The sequence below is a fragment of the Mesoplodon mirus genome (assembly GCF_964341445.2).
Source record: "Mesoplodon mirus genome assembly, chromosome: 3".
NCBI lineage: Eukaryota > Metazoa > Chordata > Mammalia > Artiodactyla > Ziphiidae > Mesoplodon > Mesoplodon mirus.
In genome coordinates this window covers 47901573-47920094 of record NC_138978.1, presented here as the reverse complement: position 1 = coordinate 47920094, position 18522 = coordinate 47901573, and the positions used below count along the sequence as shown (strand labels likewise).

Genomic DNA, 18522 nt, shown 5'->3' with positions numbered 1-18522 from the left:
ATAGCACAGAGACTGGCACACAGGCTGCCCTTGGAGAATGTTAGAACAGGAAAAAGAAAGCACTGGAATATATGTTTCTTTTTTGGATGCTGAGCTTCCTGTGGAAGGAGCACTCTGGTGTTCATATTAGGAAATGCCCCGGGTGCCGTGGTTCATAACTATACTTCCTTTCTGATGCACTATAAGCCGTGATTTACCAAAAGACAGTACCACATTGGTATTTATCACCCATGTCGACCCCTCAGTGCAGGGCTCAGGAAGGGCTTTTTGGGGGTCCTGGACTGGGAGGCAAGTGAGCTCGTTCTGGTTGCTGCCTTCCTGTGTTTCCCTGGGCCAGCCCTTTTCTTTCTCTGGGTCTCAGGCCCCCATCTGTAGGTAGACTCTGATTCCTCTGGTTTCTTCCAGCCCTGCACAGGCAGAGATGTTCTTCTAAGGAAAGTGTGAAGAAAGCTCAGCTTAGAATGCAGATGTACTGCAAGGATTTCATTGAAAAGAAAGGCAGAAATGGAATGGATTCAGGAGACCTAGCATCTGTCCCCAAATCCCTGTTAAGTTGCTCAAGGGGGAGCAGTCATGTGGCTCCAGAGCGGGCCAGAGGGCCTGTGGGAGGATTTACATAACCCAAGGCTGGTCACTGGGAAGGAACTTCCCGGGGAGAGGGAGAGCCTGGCCCTGGAGGTGTGGGTGGGAGCAGAGGCTGGACAGCTACGTTTCCGATGGGTTCAGTGCCCTGCACTGAAATCTGCCCTGAGTTGGGTCCTGTGCTGAATCTGATGCAATACCTGCACTGGGGGAGTGTCAGGCCGGTGGAGGGACAGGGAGGGAGAAAAGTAAACCCTGTTGGTCCCTGTGTTCTTGTCCCAGTTCTTCTCCCAGCTGTGAGAGTCCAACCTGCTGTGTACATCCCCTATGAGGGCACAGAACACCCCATTTCCTTTGCTTCTAATTAAGACTCAGACCATAAAAACAGCAATAGCTGCTACTTACTGAGCATCTGCTGTGTGCCAGGGTCTCTGCTGCCTGATCTTCATACATTATAACTTCTTGTTACTTCTCCTTGGAGCCCTTTGTTTCTTTCTCCCCATTATATAGATAAGAAAACAGAGGCTCAGAGCTTAAGTAACATCCCCAAAGTCACACAGATAGAAAGGGGCAGAGCTGGGATTCCAACCCCCTGTGTGGCCATAAGCGCCTTGGGAGCAGAGACGGATTTGGATGTCTTGCCCACAGATTCTCTTTCCCTCTCTCTGAACAAAACACACCTCATCAGTCTTGCTACAAGGCAATCATTTACTTTTATGATTTATTATCACCAGCTCCCTGGTGCTTGCAGAAGGAGCCTCGACTTCAATCTGGTTGTGGGGAGCAGGAAAGGCAGGTAAAGGGACTGAGAACCGGCTGAAGGGGCTAAGGCAGCTACCGTATGTGATCAGGGAAGGCTTCCTGGAGGCTGTGACAGTGGGCCTGGACTTGGGGGGAAGAGAGAGGTGTGATGGGAATGGGCATTCCCTTGATGGATGGATCCTGTCACCCTTGTTGAACTTAGAGAGCAAGGCCAGGGATTGCCCGTCTCCTCCTGGTGTGGAATGAATAAGCCTTTCTCTCCTGTCCTCTCCTCTTGGTCAGGGAGGCACTTGTGGCCTCCTGGGGCCATGGGAGGTCACGTGGTCCAGCTTGCAGACCAGCACATTCTGGTCACCCCGTAGCCACCTGAGTGTATGTCCTAGAAAAGCCTCCTGTGCCCACCAGGCCCTCACGCTCTTCTCCTTGCCCCGCAGCCAAGAAGACCTGTGCGGACAGCGACTTCACCTGTGACGACGGCCACTGCATCCGAGAGCGGTGGAAGTGCGATGGCGAGGAGGAGTGTCCGGATGGCTCGGACGAGTCCGAGGCCACTTGCAGTGAGTGTTGCCCCTAGGCTGGGGGAGGGGGCCTGGCTCTGGGCTTCAGTTTCCTCATCAGGTCTTCCCGGTTGGGAGGTTGGGAGGCTCGGGTGAGGTGATCTGTCATGCACAGCCTCAGACTCACTTTGTGCTGAGCCCTTGCAAGCTCCGGGCTGACAGTCCGGTGCCTCTAGTTGCTGGTGTCTGGGGACCTGTTTCTGGACTTTCTTCCCGGCCCTCTGGCAGGTTGGGCCCTGCTCCTGTAGTTCCAGGAGCTAGAAACAGCCCCTTTGTGCCCTGCTGCCCAGAAGTAGCCAGATCACATCCTCCAGGCCTCCCCCACTATTTTTTTTTGAGGACTCTAATCATAATTCTAATAGTGCTAATGGCAGCTGGTGCTTAGCAAGCATTCACTGTGTAGCGGGCACTGTGCTAAGCACTGTGTACGCTTTCATTCGTCTAATTCCCACAGCGGCCTCATGAGGCAGGTACTGTCACTTTCTAACTTTTGCAGAGGCGGACACTGAGGCTCAGAGAGGTTGAGTGACTTGCCCAAGGCCACTCAGCTGGGACTTTGAGGCCCCAGCTCTGTCCTCTGCTCTGGGCAGGCTGATGGCAGTGAAGACAACGGGGCGAGGCGAGGGCCAGAGCAGAGCCCCAGGCCCGCCTCCCATACTCAGGCTTTGTCTCTCTTTTCCAGGCCCTAATCCTCAAAGCAAACTTACACCCGCCAGGTCATTCCGTGACATTTGTTAAATTAAAAAGAAGATGAGACGGGGGCAGGGAAGGACCGGGTGGTCCCGGAGGCAGAGCTTCAGCAGAATATGAGCCTGAGATAAAAGGCTGGGGTGGGGGCCCGCACGTGGAGGACAGGGGGTGGGGCGGGGGGGGACCTGGTTGGGGGGCGTGGCTGGCAGGGACCTGCGAGTCACAGTCCCGGATCTTCCTTAAGGGTCACAGTCACCCCAGAGGCAGAGGTGGGGACAGAGGAGGCCAGCGTCCCATCTAGGGCTGCGGCTGGTGATAACTGGGTTTCCGTCTCCTAGCAACAGAGCTACCAGTCTCCGTGGGAGAGAAAGAGAAAGGGAGAGAGAAAGGGAGAGCAGGAGCCGTCCGCGGCTGAGACAGGGCACCCCCTCGTTTCCGTGCACAGCTGCCCTGCCTTCCCCGGACTTGCTGCAGGCCCTATTCTTCCCTCACCCCACCAAGTAGCCAAAGCTGGTGCAGTCCCAGGTGTCTGGGCCCAAGGACAGCCCAGTGCTTTGTCCTGAGCTTGGCTTCGGGAGGAACAAAGCCCAGCCACGCCCACTTGTGACTCATCCTCCTGGCAACCTTGGGAGGGGGGGTGGATCTGTTTAGACAGAAAGAAACTGAGGCTGGGACAGGTTCAGCCACTTGCCCAAGGCTGCCCAGCTAATATAGGGCAGAGCTCTGTGCAGCCCAGAGTGTGTGTTTGGGCAGGGGGCTGTGGCCACCATGGCAATCAGCTCGGTCATCCAGACCCCATGCCTGCGGTTTCCCTGGACACTGGAGGTGGGATGGGAGGGGGAGCATCATCAGGGTGATTCCCGGGGTCTGTCCTGCTGCCTGAGCGCTGTGCTCCCCCTCCTCCCCAGGTCTCTGTCTCTTTGCACTGATGCTCCTTTTCATCTCCCTCCTGCCCAGCCCTGCACTGTCGGGCTGCCTCCCTTCCCTGCGTGCCCCTCCTCTCCCTCCCTCTTGCCGGCTGCCCTGCCCACGTTTCCCTCTGTCTTCCTCCATCTCGCCATCCCAGCACTTTCTGCTGTGCGGGTGCCCTCGGGCCTCACGCCTCCTGCCTCCCAGGCCTGATTCGTGTTCAGCTGTAGAGCATGGTTATCTGACCATGGAAAAACTGGAGGCTTAGGGAAGCTGAGGGCCTGCTTCCAAGACACACAGGTGGTTCATGGCTGGTCTGCCTTCCAGGACAAAAGGCAGGCTCCGCAGTGTCTCTGAGGCTTGACAGGGGGCTCCGTGGGAGCTGCCACCAAGCCCACACCCTGGGGGTCGGGGGCCCGGCTCTCTTCTGGGATCTCCCAGTGATTCACTGTGAGGTCCTGCATACTTTCCCGCCCCTCTCTGGGCCCTAGTTTCTAACATCCAGAATTCCAAAGACTGTGATTCTAAGACTCCTGGACTCTTAGGATTCTGAGGCCCTCTTTCTCCCTTGCCTGTACCCAGCTGGGGCACAAGGCCCAGGATCCCACTTGCCATGCACAGTTACATTGGTCACAGGTGGGCAAGGTCTTTGGGTGGGGAGGGCTGCCTGGGGGAGGGCAGCCAGAGGGGGTCCTTGAGGGTCAGGCAGAATTTGCGGGAGCAGGACCTGGTAACAGGCTTGCTCGCAGCCTCAGGACCTGGTAACAGGCTTGCTCACAGCCTCCTGACCAAGTGAGAACCCGGCAGCCAATTCACTGCCCATTTAATTGGCGTTGTCATAGCAACCTCCACAGCCTACCAGGTTCCTGAGGACTGTGCCAGCTTCCAGGATGGAGCCCCCTGCCCACCTGCAAAGAAAGATTATAGGCAGTAGTAAAGGGTAGTGGGTTTGATGTCTGATATATTTGGGTTTAGGTCCTTTAACCTGTGAGACCTCAGGCAAGTTGTCCAATCTCCCCGAGCCTCAGTTCATTTGTCTGCAAAAGGGGTTAATGGTACCTACCTTACAGGGGGTTATGAGGATCAAATGAAAAAAATGCACACAAAATGTCGGTGCTGGAGCAAATGGCAGTGTTATTTTATGATTACGTTTTGACTGTAGGCCCTCTCCCCAATTTAAAGCCTTAGAATAGTCTAAGTGAGGGGGGTTTGCATGGAAGGGAAAGGAATTTGGGAGCAGGTCCCCCTTCTTGTGTTCCCCCATTATGTCATCTGCCCCTAGCTGCCTGGGGTTTCTCCCAGCTCTGTTTCCTTCTGGTTCTGGATTCTGTGTCTATCAAATTGAGCCAGGAGTCACAGTGGGAAAGCGGGGACATTTGCCTAATGAAAGTAGCATTTCAGCTCTAATTATAGCTCACTTGACTGGGGCCATTTGTGATCCACCTTCAGGCATCTGTTGGGAGGGGCGTGGGATGGGGGTGGGGAGGTTAGTTCAAGGTGAATGAGTTACAATTCTGGGTGCTGCTTATTGAAAATGAGGTTTTATTCATGCATCTTAGAGCCTTCCCATCTGAAAAGGGGACCTCACAGATTAACCAAGAGTACCTTCCTATCAGACCAGAGATTTTATGAGATCCCAGCAAGGTTAGAGGCCAACCCACCTGACCCTGTGAGAAGAAGCTTGGTGTAACTGCCCCCTTCTGCACAGTGGGACGTCCCATGTCGTGCTTCCTGGGGCAGCAGCTAGACCCTGTAGTTCCCACTGCCTGAGCCTCTGGTCCCCTCGGAGCTGGCAGTCCCCATGTGGAGGTTGTCTGCCCCTATGCCTCTCTTGACCTGACACTGCAGATGTGCTTGCTCAATAAGTAGCTGTCAAGCACTTTCATTCTTTTATTCAACAGACATTTCCCTTTTTGTTAATTTGTGAACTTATGAATTAGAGAAAGTACCATTGGATTTGGATTTCTGGTGCAGGCTTCTCTGGGAATTTATAAATGCCTCTGGCTACTCCGGGGTGCAGTTTCAGGCCCTTGGTGACTTGGAGGATTCCTGATGTCTGAGAGACAGTGGGGCTTGTCACTCCTGCCTCGGAGAACCTGGGGTTACTTGGACAGCAGGCCAGAGGCATCCCTCGCAGCATCTGTTTCTGAGAGAGAGAGAGAGAGAGAGAGAGAGAGAGAGAAGGAGGGAGGGAGAGAGAGAGGGCAGGAGAGGACAAGAGGTGGAGAGAGGGAGAGGTGTTCAGTTCAGGGGTGGAGGCTGCGTCATGGCAGGCCGTGTGGACTCTAATAATGTGTAATGTGCATCCCCAGAGGTGAGACCAGGGCCCTCCCAGCCCTTTGTATCTGCACTTCATGAAATAAAACTAGGGCAACTGTTTGCTGAGTTCCAAGTTTGCTCCAGGCCCTGAGTGAAGGGATTTCCATGTTTCCTCATTTAAACCACCCACCAACTCTGGGAGATTATGTAACCCCTTTTTCAGGTGAGGGGAGCCAGGGTGCAGAGAGGTTAAGTGGCTTGTTGAAGGACCTTCATGTTGGTAAATGAGATTTGGACCCAGGCCTGTCCGACTCCAAACCCATGTTCTGTCTCCTGCGTCGTGCTGCCTGGGGCCTTTAGCTTTAGTTATCCTGCAAGTGGACGTCAGACGGCCATCTGCCATCTTGCAGCCTCTGCCTGAGCAAAGGTCCAGTGAGCCTCCTCCCTCCAGTGACCCCTCTGCAGCCCAGGGTTGCCGGGAGACCGGTGGGGCCTACTTGTCTCACGTGCAGTGTCCAGTGCCATAAGTTAAGCAGTGCACTTGGAGTTGAGGGACCTGGGGAGGAAGCCCAGCTCTGCCCTTCACCACAAGACTTCGAGCAAATGACTTTCGCTCTCTGGGCTTTGCTCTCCCCATCCTAAAATAGAGGTAATAATAGCACCCACCTCGTGAGGAGATACTGCACATCAACAGTCCCCAGACTCACTTCCCAGGGCTGGGTGGCGAGAAGCCTCACCCGGGAACCCGCGGGGCAAGGTCTGTGTCCTGCTTTGGGGAACAGCTGCATCCCAACAGAGACGGCAAGGTTCTAAGAAAGACAGCAGTCGGAGCACCCAGCATCTAGTAGCCGGGCAGGTCACTTCCCCTCTCTGGGCCTCTGCCTCCTGTCACTCCAGTGGCTGCTCCTCAGTGTGACCTCCAAGGCCTCTTGTGTCCCGGCATTCCAAGAAGGTGCCTTGGCTCTTTGAGGGTAGGAGGGCTGGTGTCAGGCACTGCTGAATCCTCAAGAGCCTGTAATTAGAGCTGTCTATTTAGGGACACAGCAAATGTCTTATTCATTATGAAGAAAGGAAGCAGACGGATTGTTTAATCATTGTCCTTGCTGAAAGGTTATGCAATTAACTGTATAAATATTCATTCAGAATTCAAGCAGCTGCCTGCTGCACTGGGGTATGCAGAACCAGGCCCCCAGAGATGGTGTGGACAGGTCAAGGGCCATTTCAGTCACCTGGGCTTTTGGGCGGAGAGTTTGGGGCTGGTTCTGGGCCCCTTCTCTACCCACAGGAGCAGGAAGGGTTTGATGGAAAAGGGCAGGGTTTTTAGTCCAAGGAACCGGGACTCTACCCCTCACTGCTGTGCATTCTGGGCCAGTTACTTAGTCCCTCTGAGCCTCAGTTTCCTTATCTGTAAAATGGAGTGCTTACCTGCAGGACCACTGCCCTACTCCATTCCAGGGGTGCCACTGACATGATGATCTTTGTGAATGGTGCCCCTGGAGTTTGCACTCACAGCCTGCAGGGCCCGCTTACCTGGCAGGGTGAGGGTCAGGATGACATGGGAAAATATCAGCTCCTCAGAATGGAGCAGCCTGACCCACTGTAGGTGCTCAGTAAATGTGGCTCCCTGCCAACTCCTCTGTTTCCTAAGGCCTGGCGCAGGGATATGTGGCTGCCTTGTCCCTCCATCCCATGGTTCCCTCAGGGGCTTGCAAACATACAGAACCTCCTCTATCACTTTTCTGGGAGTGAATTTAAGAGATGAAATATCCTATATCTTTTAGACTTGTAGAATGATAACTCAGGGGTTCTCAAATAGGGTGCACGAGAATCACCAGGGGAGGTGAAGCGGGGGGAGTTGGCTAAAATGCCTGGGCTCTGCCCTCGAAGTTTGGATTCAGTCTGGAGTGAGCTGGGGCCAAAGAACCTGCACTTCTAACAGCCCTCACACACCCACCCCTTAGTCAGGACTCCAGGACATGCTGGTCGCTGCAGCCCCCTCGTGTTCTGCTGGGCCCAGAGCGGGAAGTGCTTTCTCGGGTCCTGCAGTGCGTGGGTGATGGAGGTGCTCTGGGCCCCTCTCCTGACTCCCAGGCCCCTCACCACCCTGCAGTACCGCCCCGAGGAAGCTGTTGTAAAGGGTCTTTGAGTGTCAGTGCTTTCCAGGGCTCTACACGACAGTATTTGTAAAGGGAAATTTCTGTAAAATGAATCCCATGAATCCTGTATTCCCAACAGGTCACCTTATATTTGTGAAATGTATTCCTAGGGATAACTTTGGGGTCCACAGTTAGGGGTCCGAGGTCCTCCTCTCCCACAGCGTAGTAGTGTCTGGGGGCCTTGACTCAGATACCTGCTCCCAACCCCACCTTGTCTGTGCCCTTTTCTCCATCTCTTGCGGCCTCTCACCCCAGCTATGGAAGTAAGAGGAAGAAAAACTGGTCTGAGATCAGAGAGAAAAACTGAGGGTAAGGCACCAGTAACCTGCCACCTGCAGGGTGCAGTGGACTGTGCCCAGTCTCTGGCATCAGACACAGCTGACTGCATCCTCACTTGGCTCTTTACAGCTGTGTGACTAGTACCTGGTGGTGGGTGCCATGTCTGCTACACAGCAGTGCTCAATAGCTACTCACTGAGGGAACAAACAAGTCCTCAGCTGCTGCACGTGGAGAGTAATAGTAGGTATCATCAGTGAGCACTGGCTGGGCATTCTAAGTGCTTTACAGACATTAACGTAGGTGTTCGTAACAATCCTGTGGTTCCTAACAATCCTGTGGGCTAGGGAATAGTACTGTCCCCACTTTATGGGCACAGAGATAAGGATTGCTGGCCAAGGTAGATAGCCAGTGAGTGACCGACCTGAACCCAGGCAGCCAAGCCCCAGAGCCCATGGCCTCAACCTTCGTGCTGGAGGCCCCAACATAATCTTCACCCTGCTGGGTTGTTGTAAAGATGAAATGGAAGCGTCTAGCTCTGTGCCTGGCACATCCTGGAGACCACTGAGTTCGGCCTCGTGTACCCCCTGAAAGGCAGAGGGAGCCAGCCACGGAGGCCTGAGATGTATCTGCCTCAGCTGGGTCTGTCACGTGGGCCATTCTGAGACGTTCAAGATGAGAGCCATCCCCAGGCCTGATCAGGGTTCTCATTCTTTCTTCCAAATTGAGAATCAACCCCGGGGCTTCGAGCCCCTGATTGAGTCAGCCTCTGATTGCAGCTGCAGTAATTATAGCTATGTGGTCCCGCTGGGCCCTGCCACTCGGCGGCTGATCTCTGCAGCGGGCTCAGCACCATCAGGGGAGGGGGCTTGGAGGGAGCTGTTGGGACCTTGGTGAGCCCTTCACATCTGCAGTCATGGAGTCACTGATCTGGAAGGCAAACTGAGGCCCACATGGGGCATATCTCACCCAAGGGCACACAGCTGGAAATGGCAGAGACTCATACAGCATAAGGCGGCTCCACATTGCTGGAGCCTAAAGGGAAGGCTTGGAAGGGTGGAAGGTCGGGCCGATGAAGCAGGCAGGGGTTGGCTGGATCAAGGAGGGCCTTGAGGGCCAGGGGCCAGGGGGCCGTGAAAGGGTGTTAGGCAGGGCAGTGGGTCAGTTATAGGATTCAGGAAGTCTTAGGGGAAGACAGGGGCTTCTTCTCATATGAAGAAACTGAGACATGGGGCAGGAAGGCCCTGGTGGATTCCCAGGGCCTCAGGCCAGGTGGCTGGAGCCAGGCAGTAGGACCGGTTGGCACCATGCCCTGTGTCCCCCGTGGCTAAGCCATGCACGTGTGTCTGTCTCCACAGCCAAGCAGGTGTGTCCCGCAGAGAAGCTGAGCTGTGGACCCACCAGCCACAAGTGTGTGCCTGCTTCGTGGCGCTGTGATGGGGAGAAGGACTGCGAGAGTGGAGTGGACGAGGCCGGCTGTGCCACCTGTGAGTCCGGGGTCAGGTCCCCAGGGTTTGCCAAGCACAGTCAGGCAGCCTCGGGGAGCAGTGGCCGCTTGTGGGGAGGGGCCAGGTTCTCCAGGGGGCTTGGCAGGTGGAGAGGAAAAGGTATCGGTCAGGACACTAGTAATGGCCGGGCACTTCGCAGAGACATTCTTTTTCATCCTCACAAACACCTCACGAACAGCCATTATCATCCCCATTTGTGGGTGAGGAAACTGAGGCTCAGACAAGTGAGGGAAAGTGCCCATGGCTGAATGATGGAACTGAGATTCAAATTCAGGTCTGGACAGCAAAATCCATGCGCTCTTAAACCATGCCTACCTGACATCTGCTCATCCATTCCATACGTCTGTACTGATCTCTGAGCAAGGGCAGGGAGACCAGGGTGGGGACCGTAGTGAGAGATGGTGGTGGCCTGGGCCAGGGCACTGGCAGTGTCAGGGGTAGGGAGGGGGACTGTTGCTAAAATCTCAGATTTGAGCCCCGGTGCCATAGGGCAGGAAGACATTCCCAGCAGCCTCGGCAGGGACAGATGGAAGAGGTCACTGGGGCAGTTCCACATCACTGAGCTTCAAACACAGGGATTATCTCCTTCCCAGGGAGCGGGCCAGCAGGGCCTGGGCCAGTGGGGAGCACAACCCGACCGTGCATGTTTCATATTTGATGGGCACCTACTGTGTGCCAGGCCCGGAGCCAGGCTCCGAAAGGGCCGATAAGGTGACTGCTACACAGTCCTCCCTCTGGGAGCTCATGATTAACAGGGTAGACAGACTGGTTATCATTACTGGACTGTGAGGCTGGGCTGAGATCTGGGCGATCCCTTGGGAGCTTTTGCCAAGCACTTGCCCACCACTGTTTCCCACCCCCTCCCTTCATCAGCTTCTGTATTTCATCCTATCCATCCTTCCTGGCCCAGGGGAATACCATCTCCTCTGGGGGCTTCTGAGTCACAGCACTCTAGGATTCTGAGTCTGGAGTTATGATATGTCTGAAGCCGGAAGCATCTGGTTATGGGGGCAGATCCTGGCTGGGGCCAGCAGTTTCAAAGCCCCATTGATGGCATTGGCTCATTTCTTCAGCTGTGATAATTTTGTGGGGCCTCACTGGCCAGTGAGAATCCTCTTCCCTCCCCTACCCGCTGAAAATCAGATGTTTCCTCAGTCATCAAGGCCATCAGCCACTACTGCAGGGGGTAGGAATAGCTCTAACAAGGGCATGTTGTGGCAGGACTGTTTCCTGTCAATTATAGGAGATAGGGGTGTTTGAAGGGCCTATGGGGCTTCTCTGCTTCAGCTCCCAACCACCGGGGGAAACAAAAAGAATTCTCCCTTCTCTCATCCCTCAGAGCTTCTTCCATTCGTGAATGCTGGGCGAGGGGGGTCCCTGGGCACAGGCCTGAGGATGTAGATCTTCAAGGTGCTGTCAGCTTCGAAACCTTGGAGCGAACTCAGGATAAAGATAGCGCTTCTTCTCAGAACTCTGATCGTAATGAGTCCTCCCTCCCTGTCTGGACAGGAAGGAGGGGAGCTGATCTAGGCATCAGCTTATTAATCTTGAGGGGCAGACATCACAGGGTAGGGTGTGCTTTTCCCACCAATGCCCCAACATCCCAAAAGCCCAGAAAGGGGGAAAAAAATGCATCTGTCAGAAACTTGGTAGCGCTGTCAGCAACACATGACACGAGCTGCCCTACATGGTGAAACTGAAGACATCATCGTTCTCTTTTATGTTCCCTAACTGAAGAGAAAGGACTTTTTCCCACCGGAAAATAAAAACACAGACTCTTTGCGCCCCCACGTGGAAAGATCTGGTGCTGCCACCACCGAGTTACCTGTGGCCACAGCTCCTGCATCCACACCCTGCCTGGGCGCCTGTTCTTGGCCTCTGTGTAAGGAATGGAGGGAAGGAGGCCAGGTCGCTGCTCTAGGAACAGCCTACACTCCAGGATGAGAGGAAAACCAGAAAGCCGAGATGAGTCAGAGTAAGAAGAGCCCCAAACCTGAGTTCTGGTTCCATCACCATGGACTGCCTGTGTGACCCTGGGCAAATTGCTCCTCTCTCTGGGCCTCAGTTTCCCCATCTGTAAACTGGTAGTTGGGCTGGTGGTCACTAAGGCTCTCCCAGCCTCTGAGCTCAGAGCAGCCCACCAGAGAGGGGAAGCCCAGGGCCCCAGGCAGGGCCAGTGACCTGTGCCCTTAACTACTGCACACCCCTAAATTACTCCTCACACCAGGGCCGTTCCAGCCTCCATCCATACCACACCCACTCACTGCAGGGAGCTCCTCTGTGCCGGGCCTTCAGAACAAAAGTGGATCAGTCTCAGAGCTCACCCCCATGCAGTTTGTGGTCATGGGGCAGACAGAGAAGGACACAAGACCCAGACACCTGAGCAGGCTGTGAAGGGCACCAGAAAGGAGAGTGGAGGTGGGTGGAAACTTGCCAAGCAGGGGAGCATGAAGTGTGTTATGAAAGAGGTAGAATTTGGGCCCTTGTAGATGCGAACTCATCATTGCGATATACAGAGACAGTGGTGGGCAAGACATGGGCGCCCAGCAGGTGGAACAGCTTGGGCAAAAGCCAGGAGGTGGGAAAGTGTACAAATGGTCCAGTGTGTGACGTGAAGCCAGAGTATGTGCGGGAGTGAGGTGATGGGGCAGAGCAGTAGCTCCGTGCCAGTGGCCTTGGATGCTAAGCCAAGGGACTTCGGATAGTTCTGGGCAAACTGGGGAGGGGGAGGGACCTGAGCTGTGCTGTAAAGAAGCAGGTCCAGATCTTGTTCCCTGGAAGGGTCAGTGTCATGTTACATATCATTTCCTGAGAACATCACAAAGCCCTTCAAGACAGGGCGTGTTCTGCAGCTTTAGAGACTCTCCTAGTCCCACCATCCTGCTGGGAGTAGCGCAGGAGTTCCTACTCCCAATGAGACTGGGGAGGTTCAGGGTGGCAAGTGTGCTGCCCCAGGTCGCCCAGCATGACCCTGGCAGGACCCGGATTGGAGGCCCCCTTTGCTGTCCCCTGTTCGGCCCCCCAGCCGGGCTCACTCTGGCCCGTGGGTGAGGGTCAGGGCCCCTGTAGCGGGGCCAGCGGGCCGGGGCGCCGGGGATGGGGTCCGGCGGGCCGACCGGCTCTCTGTCCTGCGCAGTGTGCGCCCCGCACGAGTTCCAGTGCAGCAACCGCTCTTGCCTGGCCGCCGTGTTCGTGTGCGACGGTGACGACGACTGTGGCGATGGCAGCGACGAGCGTGGCTGCGCCGACCCGGCCTGCGGGCCCCGCGAGTTCCGCTGCGGCGGCGACGGCGGTGCCTGCATCCCCGAGCGCTGGGTCTGTGACCGCCAGTTCGACTGCGAGGACCGCTCGGACGAGGCGGACGAGCTCTGCGGCCGCGCGGGCCCCAGGGCCACGTCCACACCCGCCGCCTGCGCCGCTGCCGCCCAGTTCGCCTGCCGCAGCGGCGAGTGCGTGCACCTGGGCTGGCGCTGCGACGGCGACCGCGACTGCAAGGACAAGTCGGACGAGGCCGACTGCCGTAAGCCACCTCCCCTCCGTATCGCCCAGAGCCGCGGGTGCGCGACTGTCCGTCGAGGGGCCGCGTCTCCTCGCCCTACTGTGATCCTAGTAATGTTTTAACGGTGGCAACAGGACTTGGGAAAAGTGAAGTGACTTGTGTGAGGTCACGTGGCTGCTAAGCTGTGGAGCTCAGGGTCTTCACAGGTACCTGTGACCTTCAGTAATGCTCCCCCCCCACCCCCATACCTCCCATCTCTGCCCTTCCCTGCCCCAGTCACCCAGTAGTTCCAATGCCAGACACCTTGGTACACTCAGGAAGCCCCCCACCCTGCCTACCTGCTGGGCTTGCTCATCCTTCAAGGCCTTGCCCAGGTTCCTCTGATGGACCCAGCTGGGCTGCGTCTCTCCCCTGAGCTGCAGCAGGTCCCTGGTGCCCTCTCTTACAGCACATCCACACTGTGATGCCCTCGTTGCTCGCCCCGCAGCCCCACTGTGCACCCCTGAGCTCCTAGAGGATGGGGAGGCTCTTAGTAAGCTCTGTGTTCCCCACCCCTGCACAGCACTGCACACACAGTGGGCGCTCAGGAGGGGTTTGCTGAAGGGATGAGGTCGTTAAGTCATGAGCACGGAGACTCCAAAGAAGACCACGTGTCTGTTTGGAGGGGTGGCCCTGGCGAGAGATGGTGGAGTGGGAAACAGGAGACCCGAGTTGTAGTCCTGCCTTTGCCAGCCAGAGTGCTGTGTGACCCTGGGTGAGGCCTTCCCCCTCTCTGAGCTTCAGTCTCCCCATTTTGTGCCTTGGCCAGGTGTCCTCCGAAGACTCCCAAGCTCAGCGACCGGTTCTGTTTTTGCCAGGGGTGGATATGGAGTGGGGGTGAGGATGGAGGTTGGGGGAGGAGAGCTGTCCCAGCACCACAATGGCCCTGACTCTCTCCCCTTCCCCTCTCCTGGCAGCGCTGGGCACCTGCCGTGGAGACGAGTTCCAGTGTGGGGATGGGACTTGTGTCCCTGCCATCAAGCGCTGCAACCAGGAACAGGACTGTCCAGACAGGAGTGATGAAGCTGGCTGCCTGCAGGGTGCGTGTGGTCAGCAGCAGAGGGGTAGCATCCTCTGAGGCGAATGCCTGAGCTCCTCCCTCCTGGCTCCGTAGAGAGCAGCGAGGGGGACATCACCCCTTGGTCCCTAAGATGCATCTTCCCTCAGAGCATTACTTGCCCCTAAACCACCCAGATCCCCTTCCTGGGGTCCTAGTGGCACTAGACCTGGATTTTTAAGGACTTTGCAAAAGCTGAAAGAGGACTAGGGGGAGGGGACATGAAGGCACTGCAGGAAGTCCAGCCCCCACCATTTGTCCACATCTACACCTCCAAGCAGCCTCCCGCACTGGTTCCCAGACTGAGCAGAGGCTGAGTCCTGCTTCCCAGGAAGCCCACTTAATTCTCAGATGGCTCTGTGGTCATCACCCTGCAGCAGCATCAGGGACCCTGACCCACTGGTCATCTGGAGAAATGGATCAGTGATTGGGCAGTGACGTGGCCTCCTCTGTCTAGGGCACTTGGAGCATAGGTCCCCCTCAGGAGATGGTCAGTGCATCCTCCAGGGTCTCTGTAGAGCTGCTGCTTTTCCCTCCAAGTTCCCTAATACTGACAGATCAGACACAGACCCCCGTGCCCTGCCTACCTAGATGATGCTTGGGTATCCCGATTATCCCTGGGGTCCTGTCCTTCTGTGAGCAGAGCTCCCACTGGCCCTGTATTCAGCTGTTTGTCCTGGGTCACTTTCTGGAGACCAGCAGGGACTGGGGCTGGAGCTCTTCTCACCTCCCATGGGTCCAGCCCACCCCAGCCCTCCCTGCCCAAGGTCTCACAGGTGCTGTCCACTCTCTTGTCCGGCCCGACAGAGTCAACATGTGAGGGTCCCCGCAGATTTCAGTGTAAGAGTGGCGAGTGCGTGGACGGCGGGAAAGTGTGTGATGCTCAGAGGGACTGCCGGGACTGGTCAGATGAGCCTCTGAAAGAGTGTGGTACAGTACCTGTCTCCGTCCCACTGCTGGACTAACCCTCCCTGCCACGCCCCCTCCTGGCCCTCGGCCCTCAGCCCTCGCCTGCCCCTCTGCACACATTCTGATCTGACCCTCTCTCTGGACTCGTGTGCTGTCCCATGGTCTCAGACGGGGCTCTTTGCCTTTGGGGCCTCTTGTTCTGCTACTCTGCAAATCAAAGGGCCTTTCCTTTCCAGACGCTCAGAAATTATGCTTCCTCTCACAAATGCAGCCTCTCCTCACTTCTTCCAGATTCAGACCTCTGAGTGTGTGCTCACTCTGGAACTTTCTCTCTTCCTCATTATTTTTGCCCTGCCGACCTAGCCAGGACGCTGGCCTCCGAGGCCTTCCAGCCCCCTGCAGAGGAAGAGGTGGGGAACAGCAGGCGGGTGGGCAGACAAGGCACATCTGAAGGCCACTGGGCTCAGGCCAGGCCCGGATGAGCATAGGGCGGACCCAGCAGCAGAGGGTGGCACCATCCTGAGCCCTGAGAAGCTTTCTGGGAGACCAGACTCACAGGCTGGACATGAGTTAGGAGTGGAAAGAGGTGGCTGTCCTGATGGCCAGAGCTGTAGGGGTGGGTTCCAGGCTAAAAAGAACAGGAGACTCTGGACTGTAGGTGGGCGGGCATCCTAGAGAGCACGCAGGAAACCCAGCTTGGGCTCCAGGAAGGTTCATTTCTGAGGTCAGGGGACAGAGAATTTCTTGGGGGACAGAGCCTACGTCAGACCTTCCCTCCCCTACCCTCCTGGCAGACCCTTTTCCACCCAGTACCTCCCCTCCTGGGCCCTCAGAGGAGCTTCATCCCCTGGAGCTCCCCGGAATAGCACGTTTCTGCCCCTATTGAGGATAAAGAAATTGATTTCGGAAGGAAGAGTAGCTGGGTGAAGGTCACTCGGCCTCCACCTGAGCTTGCAGGTGACAGACTCCCCCCCAGGCCCTGCCATGGAAAGTCCCAGAAGAAGGAAGTTATGGACAAGAGGATAAGGAAGCAGGAGCAGCTGGGCCTAGCCACCGCCCCCCGCCCCCCACCCACAGACTACTAACCTGCTAAACTCTCTTCTCTCTCGTCTTTTGCATGACACACCAAAGAGACGTATGTACGCATGTGTTTGTGTCTCTGTGCTGGTGAGAGGCCAGTGTCTGTACCCATGGCTCCTTCTCTGAGGAAGGCAAGGGAATTGCATCACGTATCTCTGTGCAGCTCCCACGTCTGTGTGAATGTGCCTGCCTGTGCACGTAAGCGGTGTGTGTGTGCATGCATGTGTGTGCATGCAGGTGTGGGCATGCAGGTGGACGTGCGTGCTGGGAGAAGGGCACACTGCCCCTTCCTTCAACAGGGGACCTCAAATGCTCCTCAGGCCTCTCTGGGCCACCTTCCCCTCTCCCCACCCTGCAGGCCCCCCAGCAGAATCACCTCCAGGGTAGGTAGAATTGGGAAGGCCCGGAGACTCCCCTCAGCCTCTGCCTCAGCGCTGGTCTTCCAGAGAAGGTTTGACGGAGATAGACAGCTCGGGACCCGCTCCCCATTCTCTGACCCCGACTCACCTCAGTCCTGGAGGACTCAGTTCCTTGGTCTTTCATCGAAGCCTGAGTCACGTGGAGCTCTCTCCTTTCCCCTTTCAGAGCCATCCTACACATGCCCCTCCACCCAGTAAATACAATGGTTGAGCTGCTGCTCCTGCAGAAGGTGGGGTAGGAAGTGAGTGAGCGGGTGAACAGATGAACGGACGGGAGGGAATAGTGTGGTGTGGGAGAGGTCAAGGAGGGCTTGGAGTGACAGAAAGAGTCCTGGAGGTGGTGCCGTACAGAGACCACCGCAAAGCTACCACAGCTCAGCCCACCCCGAGGGGCTGGGGCTTCCCAGGACTGGGCCTGGCTGAGTCACCCCCCGGCCCCCGAGTCATGGGGTTGCTATGGTCTTCTTCTTTCAGTTCTGCCAACATCCCAGAGAAACAGGAGGCGGCCCAGGGGTAAAGAGGAGCATTCCCTAAGCATGGCTCAGGAGGCTGGAGGTGGGGCACCACAGCTACGCATGGCCTGGGGTGGGCAGCTCAGACCAGCTGTGTGCATGGCCCTGGCTGGCCTGGCACAGCTCTGCCTGGCTTGGCTGGAGTGGTGGGACGTGGGCCTGATGGGCAGAGGGTGGCACGGCACCTTCCCTGGCTGGCAGAATTAACCCTCTGTGGTTCTAAAGCTCAGAAGATGCTGTAAGAACTTGGTGAGCCTTGGTCCTGGCCTCCCTGACCTCCGCTAGGACCCTGCCAGGAGGTGGTAAGGGAGTGGAGGACGGGGGAACCAGATGACCTCCTGGCATCCCTTCATCCCTTGCTGCAGTTGGTAATATTGGGACCGGGCCTGTGACTAAGTGTAGGAATAGGGGCAGGTGCTGAAATGAGAGGAGGTGAAAAAAATCCACCATAGTTCACCGTGGGAGAGAACTGACTTAGCAACAGCTCCGTGGAGAAAGAGGCCTGGCAGTCTTAGATAACCAGAAGCTCAGTAGTGGGCAGCCCTTGTTGTTCAGACTCCTCTGGGTGGCAGACTAGCTCTGGGCCCTGCGGGAGAAGGACACAAACAGATGAGTGCATGCAGAGAAAGGCACTTGAATGGCGGGGGACCAGGAATCGGCGCTTTAAGGAGATTCTCAGGGAGCCATTGGACTCTGGCCAACCCCACACAGAGCCAGCTGCCTCAGGAGGGAAGCAGGCTTCCCGAGGCTGGAGGTGTTTAAGCAAGGGCATTTCGGAAGGGATTCTTGGGGTACCTGAGGGTTGGATGTGGTACCTGCAGGCACCTTCAACTCTGAGGTCACAAGGAAGGAGGAGCCATAAGAAACGTGTTTGTGAAAGGAAAGACCTCAGGCAGCCTAGCTGCCTTCAGCTTGGTGGTGGGCAGAGCCCTGGCCTGGGAGGCAAAGGACCCGAGTTCTGGTTCCACTCTGTCCTGTCTATGTGACCTGGCCCTCTCTGAGCCTCCTCTTGCCCAGTCGCCTGGCTAATGAGGCTGAGGCTCAGTGAGGCTCTGGGGGAAAGCTCGCTGCCCTGAGTCTCTGCTTCAGCTCTAGGCCCATCCCTGTCCTGCCCCCACCCCAATCTGAGCTCCTGGACCCTCAGGAGCCCACGTCCCTCCCCAGGGCTGAACGAGTGTCTGCACAACAATGGCGGCTGTTCCCACATCTGCACTGACCTCAAGATCGGCTTTGAGTGCACGTGCCCATCGGGCTACCGGCTCCTGGACCAGAAGACCTGTGGTGGTGAGCCCCTCCCCGAGCCCCTCC

The 18522-nt window shown here is 56.6% G+C and overlaps 1 protein-coding gene across 1 annotated transcript in view; it reads left to right on the top strand.

The window, feature by feature from the left end:
* LRP8 (LDL receptor related protein 8) overlaps positions 1–18522 on the top strand; it is a gene marked incomplete at both ends in the record, with an annotated part of 77034 nt that overhangs the window by 35695 nt on the left and 22817 nt on the right. The window contains 7 exons of the mRNA XM_082612136.1: positions 1779–1901; positions 9550–9678; positions 12836–13219; positions 14155–14277; positions 15102–15224; positions 17177–17257; positions 18379–18498. Of these exons, the coding sequence (XP_082468262.1) occupies positions 1779–1901; positions 9550–9678; positions 12836–13219; positions 14155–14277; positions 15102–15224; positions 17177–17257; positions 18379–18498 (1083 nt within the window). The remainder of the gene's footprint in view (positions 1–1778; positions 1902–9549; positions 9679–12835; positions 13220–14154; positions 14278–15101; positions 15225–17176; positions 17258–18378; positions 18499–18522) is intronic.